Genomic DNA, 24,070 nt, shown 5'->3' on the forward strand with positions numbered 1-24,070 from the left:
GTTTATTCATTGCTTACCTTATAAAAAGTTATGTCTTACTGCATTTTCCTGGCACCAGAGCAATCCTTGTACCTACCCATTGCATATGGCTTTTCTGAGCCTGCAGGCAGCACTGGGTTATTAAAGTTCAAGGAGGAAACCACGTGATGTTGGCTTTACCATTTTAATTCTCTCTTACCTTCCTCCCACCCCCAGACAGATGAGTTTTGTTCAGCGCACACTGTGTCTAAGCCAGAGTGAGCTCTCAAAGCGCCTCTTGTCAGACTCCAGGTGAGGAGGCCCAGGCAGGGAGGGCACGAGCAGAGCAACCAGCGAGCAGCCGGAAGAGAAGTTGCCTTCCTCTCTGATTGGCTCCCTTGGACAAAAACGTTTTCAAGTCCGTAATTTCACATCAGCCTGGCAACATTAGACCAGAACCATGTTTGATCCTGCAGAAACAACGGGCAAAATCTCCCCTTCCCCTTGAAAGTCAGCCGCCCAGGGCCCCCCTCAAGAGAACAAAGTCTGTGTATTAATAGCACTAGGTATGAACATGGCAAATTGCAAAGAAAAAAGAAATATATAGAGAGTTTAACCTGGAATCAGACACTTAGAACAGGAAAGGGAAGAAAGAGCCACCGCAGGGAAGAAAAAGGAAGATGGAGTTGTCACTAGGAATCTCTGAAAACAAACTATTTGACATCTCTTTGCCACCAGAGCCTCAATCTCCCTGGCAAGTCTACCTTGTTCAGAAATTAGTGTAAATTGCTGAGCGTCTGTAAAAAGCTGGAGGGAACCAAAAGCTCACAGTAATATCCAACAGGGCTCCTGTAGCCTTACACTGCAGGTGCCATCTCGACAGGAAGTTTCAGTGAGGTTGGAACTCTTCAAGAAGCTTATTAAGGGACTCATGTCTCCTTTCAAATTTTCTTTTAACAGCCCATGGTGGTATTCTGCATGTGATTTCTTGGTCCTATCTTAGAAACTTTTGAAGTTTTTTGTTTGTTTGTTTTTTGTTTTTTTATGTAGACCATTTTTAAAGTCTTCATTGAATTTGTTACAATATTGCTTGTATTGTATGTTTTAGGTTTTTGGCCTCTCAAACCCACACCCCCTATATAGGAAAGTGAAGTCCTAATCGCTGGGACACCTGGGAAAAGTCCCCCATCTTAGAAACTTTAGACAGCTTTCCTCATTGCACAAAGTCTCTGAATTTACCTTCTCTATGACATGTTCTACTTAATTTTTCCATTTAATTTAATTTCAATTTAATTTTTATTTCAACAAAGATGGATCCTTCTACCATGCGCCAGCCAGAATGATAGAAGGAGCTAGAGCTGTTGCGGTGATCGAGAGAGTTATGGTCCCTGTGCCTTTGTAGGTAGAGACATGCTGAATCAGGCATTATGAGCGCGATGAATATTAGGGAGGGGTAATCAGTGCAGTGGGCTTCCCTGGTGGCCCACATGATAAAGAATCCGCCTGCAGTGCAGGGGACCCAGGTTCGATCCTTGGGTCAGAAAGATCCCCAGGAGAAGGGAATGGCAATCCACTCCAGTATTCTTGTGCCTGGAGAATTCCATGGACAGATGAGCCTGGCGGACTACAGTCCATGGGTTCCCAAAGAGTTGGCCACAACTGAGTGACTAACAGTTTCACTTTCACTCAGCACTAAGGGGGTACAAAGTAGAGGTTCCCCTTGCTGGGGGACTGAGGACCGTCTTGGAGGAGAGGAATTAGCCAGGAAGCTATCTGGTTGGTGGTTCTTGTCTTGCCAAAGAACTAAATTATCATGCGCTAATAAAAGTTGGTGAACTAGAAGCTGGTGCTTTTCTTCAGCCTTCTGTTGCACAGGCTTTGGGTTCCGTCCAAATTGCAGGCATGTGGGACCTGTGTTTTCTGAGCTTAGTTTTGGGTGTAAGATGGAAAAATTCAGAAGCTCCTGTACCTCAGCTCACTCAACCAACACCCTCGCATCCCCCTGTAGTGTTATGGGATGCCCACAGCACAAGGAACACTTTCAGCTAATGAGCTGCTTTCTACTACACAGCAGCTGACTTCCACTCCCACCAGAAGAGTGAGAACCAGGCTTGCTAGGAGTCCCAGAGTCTGTCTGTGCTGGTTAAACTCGTTCTGTAATTAAGGTCTTGTCCTCACACTACTGTCCCCTCCCCACCCCCACAATAAACCTCAGGAGCTTTTTCAAGTAAACATCTCAAGCCAACCGCCCTCCTCCCATTCTCTACTGCTGCGGCTAATTTTTTTAAAATGTAAATGCAATCATGCCTCTTGGCTATGAAGAGATAAGCATGATTTTAGTTGGAACTTTTGGATAGGAGACTGTAAATCAAGTCCCAAGAGCCAGAACCCATCTCCTGGTGGGTGGCTTGGTTGGTAGTTCACCGGGAGTGTGGAGTTGTGTATTTCTTGCTGTGTCCCTGATGCACCCATGTGTTTCTAGTGGGCTGTGCAGTGTGTATGGTTCCTCAGCACAGCCTGAGCAAATAAGCAGCGTGCTCTGTGCCTGTTCTGGATTGCGATACTACAGCCAGTGGGCTCATTGCCCCTGGGCACCGAGGATCTATGGTCTCCTGATAATTCTAACTCACACTGTCTTGAAGGGAGTTTATCAAAAATTCAAATTTCTCGAGTCCACTGCTAAAGAGTCCAGTTCAGTTAATCCAAAGTGCGGCCCAGTAATCTGGATTTGGTAAGTTTCTCAGTTGATTTCACTGCACGTGGTCTCTAGAATTATTGTCCCTAAATCCCCACAATTCACATTTCTATAAATGTGTAGATTTTCAAATCCTGCCCAGAAGATATGAATAGTGCTATATTTCATTGTTACCCACACTTTCCCCACATTTTTAACTTCTCTAGAATTGGGATGTATCTTACAATTGATCATGTGTTATAATTTTTTTTCATTTTAACAAGTATTTATTTATTTTTAATTGATTGATAACTTTACAATATTGGTTTGACTTGTCATACATCAACATGAATTAAACATAGGAGTACATATGTCCCCTCCCTCTTGAATCTCCCTCCCACCTCCCACCGTGTGTTATAATGTAATTGGCAACTTTTATTTTCTTTCTTAGCTGTACATAAGATAGTAGAACATATTTCAGTCTTTGGCATCTTAGTTTGATGAAATATGGTACTTTGATGCTGAGTTTGTAGTTGATGGAAAATAAAACATTTCCAATATCCAAAGCTAGAATTGATACATTTTAGATTCCAGTGTCTCCATGCAGTGGTTAGTATTAAAAAAAAAAAAAAAAACTACTGATATATACATTGCTGTAGTCTAAAGAGAATAAGTAGTTTTGGAATATAAAAAGTTTAGTAAATTTTTGGTCAAAAATATGGAATAGTTTCAACTAAATGCAGGCTCTCCATAAAGTTCAGTGTACAAAAAGTGTTCTAACAATTGGCTTAAATTCTATAAGCAAAGCAAACCTGCTGATAGTAATCAGCTGAGATCAAAAAGTTAGCATTCTTATTACAAAACCTTGAGTGAGGACAGATCTCTGACTGCACAGGCTGTGCTATGTATCACAAACACAGTAAGCCGAACCCTTTGGGGTTTTTATTTTATCACCACGTTTGCATTTCTGCCACCTAAAATAATTAAATATGCTGGTAAAGTTTGTCCTATAAAGTTTGACTGTAAAGAAAGCTGAGCGCTGAAGAATTGATGCTTTTGAACTGTGGTGTTGGAGAAAATTCTTGAGAGTCCCTTGGACTGCAAGGAGATCCAACCAGTCCATCCTAAAGGAGATCAGTCCTGGGTGTTCATTGGAAGGACTGATGTTGAAGCTGAGACTCCAATACTTTGGCCACCTGATGCGAAGAGCTGACTCATTTGAAAAGACCCTGATGCTGGGAAAGATTGAGGGCAGGAGGAGAAGGGGACAACAGAGGATGAAATGGTTGGATGGCATCACCGACTCAATGAACATGAGCTTGGGTAAACTCTGGGAGTTGGTGATGGACAGGGAGGCCTGGCATGCTGCAGTCCATGTGGTTGCAAAGAGTCGGACACAACTGAGCAACTGAACTGAACTGAAAGTTTGTCCTGGGAAAAACATTTCTTCCTCCTTTCCAAGTTCTTCTTAAATTGTCTTTTCATTTTCACTGGTATTTTCAAGTATATTTTCATATCTTAAACAGGTTAAGATAATTTTCTCTTCCTTTCCCCCCCTTACTCATATTCTTCTTTATCCTTTTCTCCTTTCATGCTTTATGAAGTCTGTTATTCTGTTAAGGGTCAGATTTGGGCATGAAGGAAAGATTCTAGACATGTCAATATTCTAAGGCTTCTTGGCACTCAAACATTTTGTTCGCAGCTCCACTGTGCCTAAACTGACATTTGACATCAACCAATGATCACGGCCTAAAGCGAAAATATCCTTGAGGTCAAAACCAACAGGTTGTCCTGGTTCTGATGCCGTGTTTCAGCCCTACTCTTTAATGTAAGGTCTGTCAACTGTGACATTATAAGCATTTTTAACCTGTTAATCCTTTGATTTGTGTATGGGGGGTGGGTGGGAGGCGGGGTGTCCTGTGCATTATAGGATGTTTACCAGCATCCTGGGCCTCTACCCATTAAATGACACCAGCTCCCTCCCCCAGTGACTATCTAAAACATCTAGACATTGCCAAATGTCACCCAGGGAACAAAATCGTACCCCTTTGGGAATCACTGCTATAATGACTGTACCTGTCTGTGTTATATCCGAGCATGACACATAGTATTCTTTGTTTTTAAACATAAAATCTTGATTGTTTTTGGATTATAGCTAATAAGTCACAAGATAAGCTCATTACTGGGATAAGATGCTGTCACTTAACCAGTTTTTCAGACTTGTTTTAGAAAATGAGATCTATGAGAGAAGGCAAGAATGAAGTCTTCCAGCTTTAGAATATCCAGGTATGCTATGCTAAGTCACTTCAGTCGTGTCCGACTCTGTGCGACCCCAGAGACGGCAGCCCACCAGGCTCCCCCGTCCCTGGTATTCTCCAGGCAAGAACACTGGAGTGGGGTGCCATTTCCTTCTCCAATGCATGAAAGTGAAAAGTCAAAGTGAAGTCGCTCAGTTGTGTCCAACCCTCAGCGACCCCATGGACTGCAGCCCACCAGGCTCCTCCGTCCATGGGATTTTCCAGGCAAGAGTACTGGAGTGGGGTGCCATTGCCATATCCAGGTATATACATTCGTAAATCTAGCCTGGAGCCAGTGGACGTATCCCCAGGCAAAAGGAGAGGTTTTAGATGATTTTATGATTTTAGATGTTATCAGTACTTAATTTGTGCTGTTTTTACCTGTCTGGCAGTAAACCACACTTCTGATCTCTCAGAATTCACTACAAGAACTTCTTCAGGCTTTTAACTACCCTCTCCCATCAAGACTGAAATTACTAAGAGGAGAGGGAACTTGGTCATTAGCTGGGAATGTCCCCCAAACAGAAGGGGAGCCACGTGTTGGTACACACGTGTGTCCAACATGTACATACACGACTGTGTCAGATTAGCACAGGTAGACGAGATGGCTCCAGATGCCAAGGAAGCAGATAGAGGTGCATTGTGTTTGAAGGCTAGGCTTTGGGATATCTGCTACCCTCACTTGTATTCCTTCTACAAATGCACACCTCACAGCAGAGGTTACAGGTGAAAGGCCATGTTTCAAACTCAGCTATATTTCTTGAGCAGGTGTGAATTACTCACCTTTCTGCCATAGAGATTCAGGAATGGGTGGAAGATATTTTAAGTATAATGCTGTCAGGACAACAACAATATAATGTTGTCCCATTGGGTGAGAAGACTGTCACAACCACTTTAACTTGTGAAGTTTTAGCCTCGTGCTGGGCCTGTTCCACTCACAGTCTGGGCAGTGGGATTTGGGGAGCTGATTGATGGCTTCCCAGTCATGTCTGGCTGTCTGCTCGTCTAAAAGGAGCTAACAACCAGTGCCGGGCTTGTGGGTAGAAGCCCACCACTCCATCAGCAGCACAAATGTGCCCTGCTCAGCCCAGGCGAGAATGCAGGCTCTGCTCTTGGCACCATTCCTGGAAATGCAGAACAGGCTTCTTTATTCCAGTCTCCAGGCTTCTGGCTAGCGAGGAACACTGCCTGGCTGTGAAGCATTTTACAGGATTATAACGGGTTGTGCCGAAGGCGAGTTCTGAAAGGCACTTTGTGCCGTTGCTTTGAGTGAAGCTGACTGTTCAGGCAGTGTTGTTCTTAAGCCCATAAACACACACACAGGCAGAATGGGGAATGCTGGGCTCCTGGGGCCGCTAAGCTGGGTAGCACTGCAGAGTTGGACTGACTTCTCTCCACTGTGGCACCAGCTTCAGGGGTGTGCTTGGGAACCCTCCTGTAGAGCAGCCTACTTTCTGACCAAGGCTTCGACCATAGACACTTCTGGTTGGAATACTAGGCAGATTGCCCAAACTCCACATCTGCTAATGTTGGAGCAGTGCATCATGCACACACGAGGGAGGTTCTGAAAGTGGAAATTGCGTGGACTCAACAATACCCTTGAAAAGCCTCTGAGTGTCTCAGGGACCACATCCCTGACTTGCATATACCCAAAATTGCTGGTTTCAGTTTATAGGCCTTATTATACCAAAAATATATGTCTTTAAACATCAAAATCTTATTTATGGTGGTGAGACACTCAAGCTGTGAGAGGCTTGGAAGCATCAGACCACCCAAAGGAAATCCAGATACCCATTTTCCCTTTCACACTTATTTAAATTGTTACTGGCCATCAGCAATCTCTCTCTCTCTCTCTCTTTTCCTCTTTCTTTACCTCTGCCTAGCATAGACAATGGAGAAGGCAATGGCACCCCACTCCAATACTCTTGCCTGGAAAACCCCATGGACGGAGGAGCCTGGTAGGCTGCAGTCCATGGGGTGGCAAGGAGTCGGACACGACTGAGCAACTTCACTTTCACTTTTCACTTTCATGCATTGGAGAAGGAAATGGCAACCCACTCCAGCGTTCTTGCCTGGAGAATCCCAGGGACGGGGGAGCCTGGTGGGCTGCCGTCTCTGGGGTCGCACAGAGTTGGACACGACTGAAGCGACTTAGCAGCAGCAGCAGCATAGACAACGGGAAAAACATAAGTTTGCTGCACATATATTGTACCATGTATATTGATTGCTTTTTATGGTTCCATTCTTTGAAGAGGGGCAAAAAAAAATGTTTTAAGAACAAGTGGATATGGCAGCCTTTTCATCAACCATTATGATTATTCTTCGCTCTACAATACTTGTAGTTGAGATTAAAATCCCCTCTATTCCTTAGGGTTGATTTATTACTACATTGTGCTTCCTGGGTGGCACTAGTGGTAAAGAACTTGCCTGCCAATGCTGGAGACATAAGAGACGTAGGTTCGATCCCTGGTTTGGGAAGATCCCCTGGAGGAGGGCATGGCAACCCACTCCAGTATTCTTGCCTCAGAAATCCCATGGACAGAAGAGCCTGGCAGGCTATACAGTCCACAGGGTTGCAAAGAGTTGGAAACAAGTGAAGAAACTTTAGCATGCACATGCAGATTTACATTACGCAGGCTTCCTCCTTGGTCCTGAGAATCCTGCACTGAGTAGCCCAGCCCCAGGGCTGGCGTAATTTACCAGAGTCACTCTCTTCTTCGCCAAGTGCTGGCTGTACACTCCCAACTGGAAGTCAATGCCAAGCCAGGTCCACCAGGGTTCAAAGCCCATCCGTGAAGGGACAATTTACTGGCCAGGGCCACCTGCCTAGTTGAGGCGGTGGGCCTGCAGGGGCCAGAGGATCAGGGAGGGAAAGGGAATGAGGAGCAAGCTTCAGCTCAAATCCTTGGCAGCCAGAGGAGCCCTCTGTGAGACTCTTGGTGGCAGGATTAATCAGGGGCTGCTTTGGTTGGTTGCCCTTGGATACAGGGTTGTCCCTCACTCCCCACCTCAAACTTGACCAGACTTGCAGTGAGCCTCGATGAAGCTCTCCATTAGCACCATTCAGGCTAAAAGGACAAAGCTGTGTTCAAGAATACAGGTAGGAGACAGATCAGTAGTCCTGAGGTACTCTTTCCCATTCCAAACCTCCTTTTCAACCACTTCCTTCCTACTGCTTTAGGGTGTATATTCAAGGAGGAAGAAAAATCAGGTGCTCTCTTCAATGTCAATTGAACCTCACTCCTTCAACAGCTTCCTTTACATGGTTGGCAAGAGCGAGACTGGCAGAACTGGGCCAGATTCTTTTGCTTCTGAAGGCAGTTTGTCCACACTGGCTGGGCAGGAAGGCAGGCACATTTAGTGCCAGCATGTGGGCTTGGTACCTGGGATGAAAGGGCTGTATACCATGAGGTTTCCTGCCTGGAGAGTGGGTGTTGCTGGATTCTGGCTTCAGCCAGAGCAGAGAACACTTAAGCAGGGACTGGATATTTCCATTCCCACAACCTCCTGCACACCTAAGATGTCAGAAGAATAGACCCCCACTTGCTGTGACCATGACTTTGATAGGAGGGGAAGAACACTCAACAGTGCAGTCTACAAAATAATTTTTGAGATAATGATCATTTTAATATTTTAAAAATTAATTTCTAATTTCCCAAGTAACAATTCATGTAAAAATTTTAAGAACATATTAGCTATAAATGTGAAGTTCTCCTTTGTACACTACCTTTAATTCCCCTGGAACTGGCTGCCTCCTTTCAGCCCCATAAAAATTTGCTGTGCTGTGCTTAGTCGTTCAGTCATGTACAACTCTTTGAGACCCCATGGACTGTAACCCACCAAGCACCTCTGTCCATGGGGATTCTCCAGGCAAGAATACTGGAGTGGATTGCCATGCCCTCCTCCAGGGGATCTTCCCAACCCAGGGATTGAACCCAAGTCTCCCGCATTGCAGGCAGATTCTTTACCATCTGGGCCACCAAAAATTTGCTATGGTTCCTTCCAAATGGTTTTCAATGGTATTAACCTACATTTCTCTATAGAAAATATATGGTATTCATTTGTAGATTTTTTTTTAAACACAAATGGTATTATACTGCTTACTCTGCAATAGTTTTTTTTAACTGAACCTGATACCTTGAAGATCTTTCCATGCCGCACCCACAGGCCCATCTTCAAAATGACTGCAACTGAGTGATAAGAGTTCCATAGTGATAAGAGTTTATTTAAGCACTCCTAATGGCGGATGTTGCTTCCGTGGTGACTCAGTGGTAAAGAATCTGTCTGCGGTGCAGGAGATGCTGGTTTGATCCCTAGGCCAGGAAGATCCCATGGAGAAGGAAATGGCAACCCACTCCAGTAGTGTCAGCTCATCACTGGACAGCTTTGTCTGGACACACCCCGTCAGATTCCTCTTCTGAGTGGCAGGGAGCCTCTTACCAGCCTCTTCATACTTAAAAGTGGGTGCAGAGGACAGGGCTCTAGGATACTTTTTGGAAGTGGTGGAAAGGTTTTGTGTCCCGATTATGGAGGTGGTTATTCTAGTGTTTACATTTATTAAGACTCAATTAACGGTACAGTAAAATGGGAGCATTTTACTCTTTGTAGATTACACTCCAATGACATATATATATATACTCCATATATATGTATATGGAGAGACTGGCTGTGAGTAAGGCCAGGCAGAATACCACTTCTTCTTAATATGGGCTTTTAAAGAGCTTACTTTCCCCCAAGGCCGCTTGCCTCCTCCCGGCTTCGCCCCAGCCTCCATTCTGTCCGCTGCCTCTTCCACCCCACGAGGGCCAGGGAGCCCGAGCGGACCTGCCACTGAGGCTGCGCGGCCCCGAGTCAGGGGCCTGCGGGAGGAAGGGTCCAGCGGCCCGATACCCTCGCTGCTCCGGAGAGGGCTTCCGCCGGACTGCATCTGAGCGCTCCCAGGACGTGTTGGGGTCGGGGCGGGCCCTGGAGAGGGCCCGCCCACTCCCCGCCCAAGACGGGCGGGCTCTGTCTAGGCTCCGCCCCTTCTAGCCTGTGCGCCTTAGTCTGTTGGAGCTAGGCTAAAGAAGCCGGCTGTCAGTCTCTGTGTAGTCGCCGCCGCCGCCGCCACCGCCGCCGGCACCACCGCCGGCACCGTGGAGCTGGGACCCCCTTTCGCCTGGGAGTTTTGTGGTCTTATCGGATCAGCGGTGACATCCCAACGGGCAGGCCCGGCAGCCGCCATGGTAGCCAAGGATTACCCCTTCTACCTCACGGGCAAGAGAGCGAACTGTAGCCTGGAGGTACCCCCGGCCAGCAGTCCAGCCAAGGACGCCGAGGTAGGGCCTCCACCTGGACCTCTCTGGGCATCTCTTACTCTTTCCACTCCCTCTCTGTGTCACTGTTTCCCGTCTCTCACTCTGTGTGTTCCTCTTTCTCTCTCTCTCTCCATCTCTCATACACTCTTGTCTCCCTGTCTTCATCTCTCTTGTCTTTATCTCATTGCCTCCCTTCCACCCCCTCTCTATGGATCAAAAGAGCGCCACCTCCTCTGTCCCCATCTCTTTGCCCCTACCTCTCTCTCGCATCCTGCAGAGCTCACAGACTGTGGATCCACTCCACAGAGGGACTTTCTCATAGTGCATCAGTGGGCTCGGTTGTCAGGGAAGAGCTACCCTTTAAAAGCACAGGTTTCCTCTTGCAGGAGGTTTGGGGGAGGGCAGGGGAACATTCTTGAGGACCCCTTGGGACCTCTCACCTGTCAGGCTTGGACTTGCAGCTGTTTGGCAGCAAAGACAGGACACGGCACCTCTGCTTGTCCCTGTGGCCAGTGGGAGTCATTTAGTTGGGGGTCTGGAAGCTAAATGAGTAATCTGAATGTGTCGCATGTGGATTCTGAAAATGAATTAAATTCCCTGGGGCAGTGGGAAGCTGTCTTGGAAGACTGGAAGCATTTCTCCTCCTGGTAACTTTGCTGTACCGGGAGGGTGAGGTGAGGGAGTCCTCCTGGCTGGTGTTTAGTCTGCCTTTTCCTCCTGTGTGTTTTATCTCTGGCAAAGAGCTCACTGGCCTTAAAGGTTGGATTCAGGTGGAGGAGAAAGTGTCTCTTTCTTTGAGGGTCTTGGGGAATACACTTGCTTTCATTAGAAGGCACTTTTGCTGTGACTAAGCTGTAGTGGGATCCACAGGACCCAGATCATCATTTCCGCTGATGTGTTTCTGGGAGATCTCCACTCTGCCCCCACCATGAGGGGGAAAGTCTGGGGGAAGGGGTGCTTCCGGTCTTATCACAGTGCTTTTGGGGGTCCACCCACCTGCCACCCTTGGGTTTGCTTAGCTATGTGCAGTTGGTTCACTGAATTATGTATATTTGGGAGAACAGCATCAAAGATTCATTGCCTCTAACAAGAGCTGCTCCACACTGACACAACTCTATAAACAGTTTCAGGTTGTAATCAGCTTTCTATAAGTTGAGTAGAGACTAACTTCTCACCCTTGTTCCACACCTCACTTCACTTGTATATTTTCACAAAGGGCTTTTGTTCCCAGCAGCTGTAGAAGTGTGATGGTCTTAGTGGTGTTTGGGCTCTTACTGAAGTTTTGACAGGACAGCAACTGCACAGAATTCAGATTGTTCAGGCTTAGAATAAGTATATGATCTTTTCAGTGGGAACTTCACAATTTAATGAATGTAGGAGCAGTGAAGCTAATGTCTGCTCAAATTCCTTTTGGAAGGAAGCAAAGCGTAACCGAGTTTAATTAATAAATTGAACTGAGTCAAAGAAAAGAATAATGAGGATAGCTCTAGACTCTGGTCCCTTCCTGCTATCACTTAGTCCTATATTTTTGTGCAGTTTGACTAAAGGTGTAGGTATAAAACCCATATGCTTCATTTTTTCTTATTCTTTTCATATATATATATATATATACACACACACATATATATATATATATACACATATATATATATATCTGTATCTCACAAATGGATATGAGAAATGTATCACCAGAAGTCAAATACTAATTTTCTTCACGGTAGCTGGGTCTAGATTATGAAATGTGACTTAATTTCCTTTTATGGGGATGTTCTGGTATAGGAATAAGCGTGGGAGAGGAACAATTTTTTAAATAGTTGGTAATATTTTTCAGGTATCACTATTTAGGATTTTCCCCCTAGTGGTTAAATCAGAGTAGAAGTATCTCGTGTACTGTATACTCCTCGAGTCCAAGAAGGCAAATCCAGTACATCCCCTAGCTTCATTAATCTGGCATTTCGCTTCCTGATAATGTCAATAGGCAGAGTTAGAAAAAGAAACCTAAGTGATGTGGGGGCTCGTTTTCTGTTTCAGTATCAGCTCAGAAGACAGCCCTCCTTTGCAGGCCTCACTTCTCCATAGGCAGTTAATTAAAATATATTTGCTACCAGCAGGTGTCATCAGCATTTGTGTTTAAAAAACAGCATATGCTAGTTGACCTTTTGAAAAACATGATTATATCCTTGTTTATAAGCTAGGTATGGACTGTTAGTTCCAATACAGGTAGTTTTTCAGGATCATTTTCTTTGTAGAAAGAAGGTGGTTATGCTGAAAAGAAGGATTGGCCAATCCAAAGTCCTTTTTAACCTTCAAGGGTAGCTGAAGCAAAGCACCTGTGCTCTTTAGCACATAATGACTGTTCCTTCAGAATTTGCTGTGAGGAGGACAGTGGGCACACAGCGATGCATGGGCAAGTGCCTTTCAGCATTTGTTCCTATTCTTGCAGCAAGTGTGCTGGGCAAGGCTCATGGGGAAGGGGCAGGTGTCACTAATGTGCATTTGATACCATGCACTTGAGTAAAAATGTGCAACAACAGACATTTTCTCGAAAACACATCATAACAAAATTTCTACTCGGGATTAAATGCTTTGTATATTTTAAAATTTCAATGATAGTTTTCAGTGATAGAGAAAAATGATATAGTTTAAATATTTATCTTCTTTAAGTAATCTATTTTAAATATTAAAATTATTCTACATGGATTATGCTATTAATACAATGTGGCTCCTTAATCTAGTATTTCTTATGACACAGGTATATGAGTTTGGTTGCAGATGTTTAATTTTATTATGACAACCAACTTGATCCTTCCAGCTCTAATCATTAACCATGAAATCTAAGGAGCTTAGTTCATCTTAGTGCAGTAGCACTAGACTTTCACAGAGAAACAGGATCGAATGAGCATCATTAAGCTTATTTCTTCTGACTCATCAATGCAACTTTGTTCCATTGATCTTTATATATATATATATTTAATGGATACTTACTTCTCATGCCAGGAGGAACTGATTTTTCTAGGCATTATTAAGTGCTTTGAATACCTGATTAAGTCACTCAAAGAAAAGTTGTTAGTCCTCATGAATTACACCGATCCCAAGTCAGAAGTCACTGTTTTCCCATGGGGAGGTTTGCTTTTCAAGAAAGAAGGCTCAAATGCATGTATATGTTGGTTAAGGAATCTGGAGCCTGGTGAGAAGATTTTAGGTGTTTTGCAGTCCATTTAATGAAAATACAAAGTGGTGATTCTGTTATTTTCTTTCTAAGAATATATCTGACAATATGATGAACAGCTTACTTTTGGTTTTAAGATTCACCGTCTCAGATGTCGATCTAGTTCAGGCCAGATTTAGTTAGTGATGTTTGTAGTCATTGCTTTTGTCTCTCTTGTATATGTCCCTGACTTGTCCCTTTGTTCTAACTTTGACTCAGCCAGTAACTTTATATGGAACCTTGGAATGACCTAGAAATGATGGAATTCAATTCTTTTTCTAAGTACCACATTTAATGTCTCATTTGAGAACCCAACCATGTTGTAAGAGTAACATAAAACAAGTATTATTCTGCTCACTTTATGCATAAAGACACTGAGGGGAAGTGACTTGCAGAAAGCCACTGAACAAACCATCAGTTAAGCCAAGACCCAGTGCCAGGTTTCCTGATGGATTCAGTCTAGGTTTTAATACCAGTGTATCCTGTGGCATCTAAGGATGTTTACCTCTGTGAAGAAAAAGGGGGGATGCAAAACAAAAGCCATGTAAAGTGCCTTGAAACACATTCTTCTGAGTACATAATCTTGAGCACTTTATTAACTGAGGAGGTACCTTTAAAGTTTCTGTTTTAAAGGGCAAGGTGAACTCTATGCCCTACCATAATTTATGCCCGCAGTCAGTCCACAAGTGTATTTGAAATATATGCATCTGGAGCTGTGTTCCTTACATGCCAGCTGGAGAGCTAAGGAGGTGAGCTGGCTTCTAGTGATTTATACATTTCTTGGGATTTGTATCATACAGTGTGGAGCTGGCCATTTATATAGCCAACTACATGGAAATAGCTCCAAGGAGTTATTGCAGTTGGAATCTTGATTTCATCAGGTGATTAATTAGACTCCATGAATCGTGTGACCTCAGATGGTTCTGGATGGGAGCTTCATGGACAGTGAAGGTCTCTCACTTGTTGGCAAGAGCTGAGTATAGTCATCGGCCATGGTTCTCTTGGGGATCAGTATCTCGGGGGTCCTGGTCTTCCAAGATGCCTGTGAACTAGTAGTAGGTTTATTAGAGAAAAAATATGCTGATATGTACATTTGAGGCTGTTCAGGGCATCAGCTCTGGAATAAGACTGTCCAGGTTCCAGTGCCATCTCCACCACCTGCTAGTGATGTGGCCTTGGACAGTCTCCTGTGCTTTTCTCAGCCCCAGTTCCCCCAGCTGTAAAATGGGCATGATGTTGGCACTACCATAATGAGATGATTCATGTACAGTGCTAAGCACATGGGAAGTGCTCCATAAATGGCAGCACCATCAAGACCTCTGTATCACAGAAAATTTCCTAAAACAATTTTAAGAAACATGATCACCATCCTTATTCCCCAAATGCTGTTTTATGCACATCCATGCAATAGGGGTCTGACTGTAAGTCCTCTAAGCATCCTTACAATGATCCTGTGAGGTTGGTGTAACTGCCCCCTGCCTTTTTATTTTTTTAGAAGAAACTGAGGCTCAGAGCTGGGTAGCGGCCCTTCCAGGATGGCTGAGCTGGTAGATGGAGGAGCCAGTACTCATACCCAGTCTGACCCCAAAGTCTGTACTTTCCCAACCACATCACGTTGCCTCTAAATGACTAAATCGCCAGTCTCCTTACCACATAACACATGAAGGGTGAGCATGCCTGCCAGAGCAAATTGCCTCATGGTCAAAGGCCCATTTTTTCTCTGAGTGCCTGGAAGGGAGACCCCACCATTAGTGAGTGCGCCTGGAAGCCACTTCATAGAGTGGCCACGACCCACAGGAGTGAGTTGTACAAACCTTCACTTGGGAGGGCTCTGGTAACTTCCGTTTTGTGTTTCTCAAGACCAAGGAGCTAGTCTTTGGCAGAATTCCGCATGCTCAGCACTGTGGAGGTGACAGTTAGTTCTGCAATTAGTCATCTTGCTTATCTGCATTAACCACCAGCCTTCCACATAAACTAGTAACTTGGAAGCTTCTGACCACCATCTGGAATTTGCAAATTGTGTCATTTTCTTAAGATCCTTTGTGATTGCTTGTAAAATCCTGGACCAGTGCCACTATTTTCATAACAACCGAATGAAAATAAGTTACTGATCACAGGCAAATTTTACCAAGTCCTATGTACATGTAATTGTTACTAACAGTGTGTGTGTATTTGGAACGGCTCCTTCGTTTGTGGTGTGTGCACACAGTTGCCTTCCATAATTTGTCAGCTCCGGTAATGGGTACAGGGCTCACACAAAATGAGGAAATTGCTGTGATTGCATGGCCATTTATCATTGTTGTGTCGGCTCATGGACTATTAGGAGTAAAGGCCAGTGGTTTCTAATGCCTTCAATTTTTTATGACTTGACACTGGTTATTAGCTAAGAAGAGGCTATTAGTCAAGAAAGGCCTCCAAACCTTTGGCTAGAAAAGGAACGGATCTTTTTAAAGTCTAGAAACACTTGTGCCTGGTCCTTTTGTGTTTGGGTCATTGTGTCCTTTTGCAAGAAGGCAGCTGATTCTTAGTCAACTCAATTAATGGGAGCTAAACCAGAAACCTTAACGGTAAGTTCACTTTTTTACATTTTCTTTTTCTGGCTCTTAAGATGAGGAGGAAAGGAGTAGCAAAACAGGCTTTTTTCCGGGGATTTATGAAACAAATAAACAAAACCAGCCTCTAGGAAATGACCCGGGGTCATTGAATTAGAGAACCTGAGTTTTTGGGAAAGGCCTATTGAGAACATGGAGCCCAGTTCTCGTCCACTGCTGGATCCTTTCAATCTCGGTTCAAACACTTCCAGGAACCTTCCAAGCCTATACATTGCATCTTTGTTCATTGTGGATCATGAGAAAATCTTTTCTTAAATGTAACATTCCTTTCTCAAGCTGAATATTATACAATGACGCTTTATCTCTGTCAGTATTTTCTCTCTCCCTACTGTCTACTCCTGTTCCACAAATGTGTGCTCACACTCACACACACACGCACCCACACCACACTCTTCCCCCAGGTGCCTGTCTTCTCCTGACTAGACATCCTGGTTCCTCTAACTTTTCCAAATGGGACATAACGTCCAAACTCTTTCTCTTCCTTGCTTGTTTCCATTGGACGTCCTCAGTGACCTCTTGAGTACTGACCAGCCTAAAGACAATGTATGATGTTATATCAACAAACAAGATTGTTTTTATATTTAGTGCACTTTTTAGACAAGGGGAGTAGACTGATACATTGAAAAAGACTTTTGAAATAGAGATGACAGGCAAAAGATTAATCTTTGTCATCTACATAATTCATGGAGATATAAAAGAACACTCCAAGATGTCCGTTGACAAATGGGCAAGAAGATAATAATAGGCAGTTCACATTACAAAAGTAACATTATTTTAAAAGTTCACTCCAATAGAAATTGTAGAAATGAAAAGGCAAATAATTTTAAGATGCTATTTCATACCTAATTGATGTCACAAGTACTTTAAAGAGAAGATAAAACCCAAAGCTGGGGATGCTGCAGAGAAATAAAATACTTCTGTGTGCAGTGAGGAGACTTTTCTGTGCATATTAAAAGACAAAAATGGTTCTAATCTTTGCACCCAGTATTCTAGCTCTTGTGGGAATAAAGCTATGTGTCCAGAGTTGTTCATAATGACATTATATGCAATAATGTTCATGTTTTATGTTTATGCATTCTATAGGTTTCAAAATACTTTTATATTCTTTGCCTCACCTGAGTATAATAACCCTCATTTTAAAGATAAGAATACACCAGGAGTCAGAGAGATTCAATGATTTCCCCAGGATCACACAGCCAGGACTGGCAGAGCTGAAAGCTTTAAGTCTGATTGTCTGGTTCCAGGCGAGCATCCTTTCCTGCTTACTTATAACAGCCAGAAGAGCCAGCAACCTCTCTGACCTTTGAGAAGGAGATGGCTCCATGTGCCATGGCCTCTGGGCCAGGGATCAGTGACATCATTTGAGCCATTCCACACTAGCAAACAGAAATACCCTAGTGTTCCTGAGAAAAATGAAGAGGCAGAAAGTTGAGCATAATTATATAGATGATGTAACCAATGTAACTATATATGTATGCACATGCGTGTAGAGAAGTGGGGGAAGGGACCTTTCATCCGAGCGTCCCCCTTCCGTCTCATTGGGGTCACTCTAGCAGTGCTGCCGAGTGTTCTGATAACAGTCTGTTGTTTTCGTGTGCACTCTCCTTTGAATCCTGCACCAGCTTAGGGACCTGCACAAGGCACGGCCTGTCTTGGAAACAGAGATTCGGAGAGATCAGGAGGCAAGGCTAAAATGCTGGTCCCTCCTTGACTAGCCTTAACCTCTTGGCACACCAGAATGTTGGCTTAAGCCAGTCATGTTCCTGAGTGAGGTTGGTTGTAAGCAGCACTGTTTTAGGCGTGTTCAAAGTGAGCCACATTAAACTTAACCTGAACACTGCATACCTCACCTGGGGGCCGGTGGACTGGTGGGCCCTTCCTTTGGCCCAAACTCCTACAGATCCAAGTGCAAGGTCTTGTGCTTAGTCACTCAGTCATGCCTGACTCTTTGCGACCCCATGGACTATAGCCCACCAGGCTCCTCTGTCCATGGGGATTCTCCAGACAAAATATCGGAATGGGTAGCCATTCTCTTCTCCAGGGGATTTTCCCAACCCAGGGATCAAACCCAGGTTTCCTGCATTGCAGGCAGATTCTTTACCATCTGAGCTATCTGGGAAGGCAATGTGAGATCCCTGTTAGAATAAACAGGAAACCCACAAAAAAAGAGACACAAACTTCTCTGCATGTAGATGACATCCCTTAAAACGATGTCTTTCTGAGCTCTGCAGATGTAATTTGCATCAGAAGTGATAATTAAATGGTAATAACAAATAGAGTATTTCCCCCAAGGGCACTGTTTCCATAGATACCACTAGACCTGGCAACCTGATTGAATTAGATAAAACTGAGAGCCTATGTCAGGACCTTGGAAAAAAAAAAGTTAAATGTTTACTGGTTGCCATACATTGTCAGATTTGAAACTTTGGAGTCTTGCTAGAGATAGAAGCTGCAGAGGGGAAAAGGGAACAGGCCAGTGGGCAGAGGGAGATGGAGTTGGACCCGATGGCCAAAGGGACTGAGTGATAAAGTTTCCCTCTGTGCTTCCTGGCCCTGACACAAGGCCAGTGCAAGCTCCCCCTCAAGCATGTTATCTTATATTGTAGTGCTAACGTTTCATAATCCCCCAGTGACGTAAGCTTGTCAAGAACGACCCCCGGCAAACACAGGGACGATAATTAAAGGTCACTGGTGAAGACGAGGGTTCTTATTTTTGACTTCACAGAGGTGGGGTGGGGGTGACCCATCTGTATCCTGTTAGGTTTTGGCCGCCTTGATTCATTTTCTCACACCTCGGCAGCCATCCCTCTTGCTGGTAGGTGACTGCTTGGTGCTTCTGGGTGTGGTCTTGCAGAAGACCACTGTGGAGAAACCACTGTGAAGAAGGAAATAGACTAAAGGCGAAAAAATTGAACGGTAGATGACGTGTCAACCACAGATGCATAGTGAAGCGTCCTAGCCTTCCGCCTCAGCTGTTTGATGGGGCCTTTTCAGAGAGCTTTGAAGGAGACAGCATCAGAAAAGATACCTGATTTTCTCTTGTCAGTCTCCAAATGTTTTGTGCCCAGGCTGTAACAGTTTAGAAGAGTGAGCATTGTTCTGGCTCAATATCAAGAAACCTTTGCTTTGTAGGACTCTTAAGTGCTCACCTGAATTTCTTTAGCAGCAATTATTTCTAAGCTGTTTCTTAGAAGAGTTTCACTACCAGCTGGGGACAGGGTGCTAGCAGGCTCAACTTCTTGGAACCTCAGCATCTTTGTTGCTGAATGAGTAGACTGGTTTAGACCATTATTTCCCAGAAGATGGGTTTCATAACATTTGTGGTAGCTCAAATGATATAGGACTAGGTGACCCGGAGACAAGATACAAAACAGTTTTGAATCACTTTCCCTTTCCAGTTCCCTTCTGATCTTTCTCATTATGTGGAAGAGAAAGGTTCCTTTGGAGCTGGTGTCTTTAATGCCTCTCTGGCACTTGCTAATTTCTCTTTTTAACAAAGCACAGGCCTCAGGCAGGCAAGCATCTCTAAGAGAAATTTAACAGTGGGGGTTCATTTTTTTAAAAAGTAGTTCCTATTTATGGCAGCTGATAGTGATTTTCTGTTTAAGACAATGATAGAGCTGATTTTTACAAGTAAGGAAACATTATGTAATAGCTCAGGGGACATGTACATAGAGCACAAAACTGCTGTGATGAAACCAAGGGGGTGGAAACAGTGCATTGTCGAGTTCTGAGACCTTTCTAGGACTAACACTCTGCCACAAAAATTTCCAAGTTTGGGTACAGTGACTTACAGACTAGAAACTTGGGCTTTAAGCATAGAACCTGGATTTCAGATATTAAGATTTTTAAATAGAACAAAGCTGGCTTAGAATGTGACATATAAAATTATTATGAACTTGTTGCTAGCCAATTAAAAAAAAATAAAATTGGATTTCTATTCTAAGAACAAAAACCTTTTTTTTGTTTTGTTTTCAAAACTTCAAGTAAAAGTTCCAAAGTTCCAACCAAAATCATCCCTTCTTCTTCCTTTTCCCCTTTACCCTGAGGGAAGGGATGGAGCAAGATCACATTTTAATTTGGGGCAGCCATCGAGTGTCATGGTTAGAAAGTTGGATTTGAAGGTTAGACTGAGCTGCACTTGAATCCCAAACTTGGCCACTTATGAGCAAGATACCCTGTACCAATGACTCATCCTCCAAGCCTCAGTTTCCTCGTCTGTAAAATAAGAACTTCCAAGGGAGTTGTAAGGATGAAATGGGACATGCTGGGGGCATCCCTAGAGCAAGTGCTGCACAGACCATTAGCCACAACAGCATCTATTTTCCCTGTCCATAAGTTGAGCAGAAGCTGTGGATGAACATCCCTATCAAGTGATGTACTGGGAGGTCACTTCTTCCTTTTAAGAAACATCCACCCAGTTTCCTAGGGATCCAAGTTGGCACTGGGTGTTATTTTTGAAAAAACAAGATGTTCCAAGCACACTGGCAAGTTTCACATTTATCCCTGCCAGGTAGGATGAAAAAATTTAGTGTGGTTTTCTAGTGTTCCAATAACAACTCTCCCACAGAGGGTGCGGTATGAGCTCTGGGTAGAGAGGGACCCTGCTCATGGGAGATGAGGAGTGTGGTGTTGTCCTAAAGGCCAGCCGCCACCTGACACGTTTCATCTGGGAACCTCACCCACGTTCAGACTACAGACACAGACCCAGGGAAGGTGAGGAGGATTAGGTTGCTTTGGGAGTTTTTCATGTCATATTCATTAACAGCACACTTTAATTATAAATAGGTTGTTTGTTAGAACTTGGCGAAGAGTTGGACAACTAAAAATGACTCCCAGTGCTGTTTGATTGTCAGTAAATATTTGTTGAGACCAGACTCTAGCTAGCTTTTTTTTTTTTTTTTTTCTTCTTTCTGGGTTTAAAGAAAAGAAGGGCATGCTTTGACCCTCAAGGAATTTTTCCTTGAGTTTGATGAGGTCATTCACAACCCTAAAGTACTGGCAGTGATTGTCAATCAGTGGAACACTGGTTGGAGATGTAGCAGCCTCGGTGGGGAGTTTGGCAAATAGGGAGAGGAGGCAGCACTGGGAGGGGTCATCCGATAAGTCCCCTGGTGCTGGATGTTAACCCACCAGTCCCCTGGCCTGCCCTGAACACTAGCTTGGCGCCTGTGTGCCTGGCCAGGCACTCTTAAGATGTGGGGGGAGCTCATAAAAGGCATGCCGATTTCTGAATTTCAGGACTTGGATGTCGAACCAATGTTCCTACTTTTTCACCCCTTCCTTTAGTCCCTTCTGCCTCTACAGTCTTTGATTTCTTCAGGGCTGCTGATCCTTGGCTTAGGAAACAGCAGTGCTGTGGTTTAGAACCAAGCCTTGCAGAGAGTCGCAGCCTTGGGCTCAGTCCTGGCTCCATAGAGCAGGTCATAGAGCAGGTCACTACCAGCTCTGTGACCTCAGGCAGAGTTTTTAACCCCTCTGAGCTTCAGTTGCCTGCTTTGTGAAATGGGTAAGTGAAATCAAGGAAATCATGCATGGAACATACTTTGACAAAGTCTGGCTCAAAATCGCCCATCAGTATCGTTACTGTTGCAGGGTGCTCAGTTGTGTCCAACTCTTTGGGCCCCTGTGAACAGTAGCCCACCAGGCTCCTCTATCCATGGAATTTCCCAGGCAAGAATACTGGGGTGGGTTGCCATTTCTTTCTCCAGGGGATCTTCCCGACCCAGAGATCAAACCCATGTCTCCTCCATTGCCAGGCTTACCGCTGAGCCACCTGGGAAGCCATTTATTACTATTAATATAGTTGTTATTGTAAGAGGAATTTGCATATCCTGTCCGGGAAAGCTTACAAGTCGAGAGCTGAACTTGAATTTCAGCTTTGCCAATAACTACTGGATATGACTTGGGGCAAGTCACCTCACTTCTCCGAACACCTGCTTCCTCTTCTATAAAATGGAGTGATGGGACTGCTGTGTGGAATAGATGAGTGACTGCGTGTGCCAGCAATGGGCAGCAGGAGACCCCATGGATTTTGGTATCTCCTCCTCCCCATCCAGGGTCTCCCGTTGGCTGCATAGTGCTTCCTTCTCTTCTTTTTTTTTTTTAAATTTTTTATTGTTGTCTTTATTATTTTAATCCTGGGGTATCTTTTTGTTTTTAAATTGAGGTTACGTTGGTTTACAACATTATCTAAGTTTCATGTGTGCAACATTATATTTTGACTTCCGTGTACACTCTTTGACTTCTGCATAGTCGCCAACAAAAGTTTCATCTCCATCCATCACCATAGAGCTGACCCCCTTTACCCATTTTGCAATCCTCCCACCCTCTTCCTCTCCTTTTCCTCTAGACAAAATCAGAAGAGAATTACATCTGGGTCGGGGTGGAACGACCTACTTCCCTGTTTCTAGAAAATTGTAGAAGTTCACAAAGAGTGACTGAACTAACTCAGTAGGTCGGTCAGGGCCCTGGCAGCATGTAGTTTACATAGCTGCAATTCTGGAGGCTTTGCTGGGCCGGGGCAGCCCCTTGCCACCCCTCTGCCCAGACCTGCTTTGTAAATTCAGGAGTGGTCCAGAGCCTGACCTCTAAGTGATGGGGCAGAAGGAGGGAGCACCTTCTGGTGAATGGGCCTTCCCCTCATCCCTGAGGGTGCTTGGGGATTGGGGAATCTCTCACCAGTCTCCCAGAGGAGCCCTTCCCTCTAGAGCTGGCCAGTGCTGGCAAGCTCATGGGAACTTTGCCCCTTTCTGCCATAGGAGCACTTGACTTCAGGAATAAAGGACATTTTTCTTTTACCACAAAACTGCCCTTGTCTTTCCTGGAAACTTTTACTGGTACCCCTTACCACTGAGTCTCCAGTGGCAAAACTAAACAACCAAATCACAGATTTGTATTTACTTCTTTTAAGTCAGCTGCCCTTTTTTATTCATTGCCCTCGTGTGTCTTTGTAATTGAAATGAACCGTGTGTGACTGGGGAACAGGGCTGGGGCTCCGAGGTTTTTGCCTCCTTTGTCAGTGTGATGCAGCCTTTTTCAAATGCACAGTCTTCTGAATTTTAATAGACTGTAGATAATGATACATCTGGTTGCATATTAATTGCTGAGAGTTAGAAATAACACATAATCACTGTGTTTCGAGGTTGCAAGTGTACAGCAGTGGGAGCCAGGGTTTGTTATGAGCCTTTGGAAAAATACATTGTTAGTGGGCATGATTTAATTCCTGTCATTAAAAACGTGCTACAGAAGGAAAACTCTCAAACAAAGTTCAGTCTTGTGCTCTGCATGTGTGCACCAACACACACACCTCCCAAGGAATAACATTGTGAAGCTATTCATCTGCCCGCTTGGGGAGTGTGGGAGCAATGGCAAGGCCATACAAATCCGTTACAGAATCCTCACAGTTTCCTGTACCTTATTTTCCTATAAACCATTGCTTGGTGGGTGGTAAGATGTCAGCTGAAAGCCAAAGCAGGAAAGTTTTCAATTTTAAGAAAAAAACTTTTTTCCCAATTCAGTCACTCCCCGGTGGCTGTGTGGCTGGTAGCTTTTTCCACTTTGAAGGGTCAGGTTTCAGTGTATCCTGTTCCCAGTCGAGAGCAGGCTGTTCTGTAACACCCAAGTGCGGTGTTCCCCGGTTCCAAGTGGAGGCATGTGCCACGGAGGATGCGCATGGACCAAACGGTTTGACGGGATAAATTGTGCCCGGAGGGACAGCGTAGGGTTACCAGGGAGCTCAGTAACTGCATTTTATGTTTCTCTCTGGAAGTCACACCTCTGTGAGGCTTGCAAACTGCTCCAAATCGCTGTTCGCATCCAGAACAGAAACCGACCAGGCAGCGAGAGGAGGGGGTCCACGTTCTTTTCCTGCAGACCCAGGGCCCTTGGTTGGATGTTCCTTTTAGGTTTCACCTAGCAGCTGAATATAGAATCCCTTACCCCAGCCTCGTCTTCAGTCAGATGGCAGAGCCGGCTGTCAGCCTTGCTTGCCTGTGACGTGTTTGCTCATCTCAGATTCGCCT

General features: G+C 44.5%; 1 protein-coding gene across 12 annotated transcripts in view; it reads left to right on the plus strand.

The window, feature by feature from the left end:
* ARHGEF3 (Rho guanine nucleotide exchange factor 3) overlaps positions 1-24,070 on the plus strand; it is a 314,253-nt gene that overhangs the window by 235,489 nt on the left and 54,694 nt on the right. The window contains exon 1 of one of the 12 annotated variants that reach the window (XM_006071707.4): positions 9,964-10,247. The exons of 10 other annotated variants lie outside the window; for them this stretch is intronic. In XM_006071707.4, the coding sequence (XP_006071769.2) occupies positions 10,152-10,247 (96 nt within the window). In that variant the 5' untranslated portion in view covers positions 9,964-10,151. Of the gene's footprint in view, positions 1-9,963; positions 10,248-15,685; positions 16,002-24,070 lie in introns of those variants that run through there. One more of the 12 variants, XM_025272246.3, reaches the window with a different exon arrangement.

This window comes from Bubalus bubalis, chromosome 21 (genome assembly GCF_019923935.1).
Source record: "Bubalus bubalis isolate 160015118507 breed Murrah chromosome 21, NDDB_SH_1, whole genome shotgun sequence".
Classification (NCBI taxonomy): domain Eukaryota; kingdom Metazoa; phylum Chordata; class Mammalia; order Artiodactyla; family Bovidae; genus Bubalus; species Bubalus bubalis.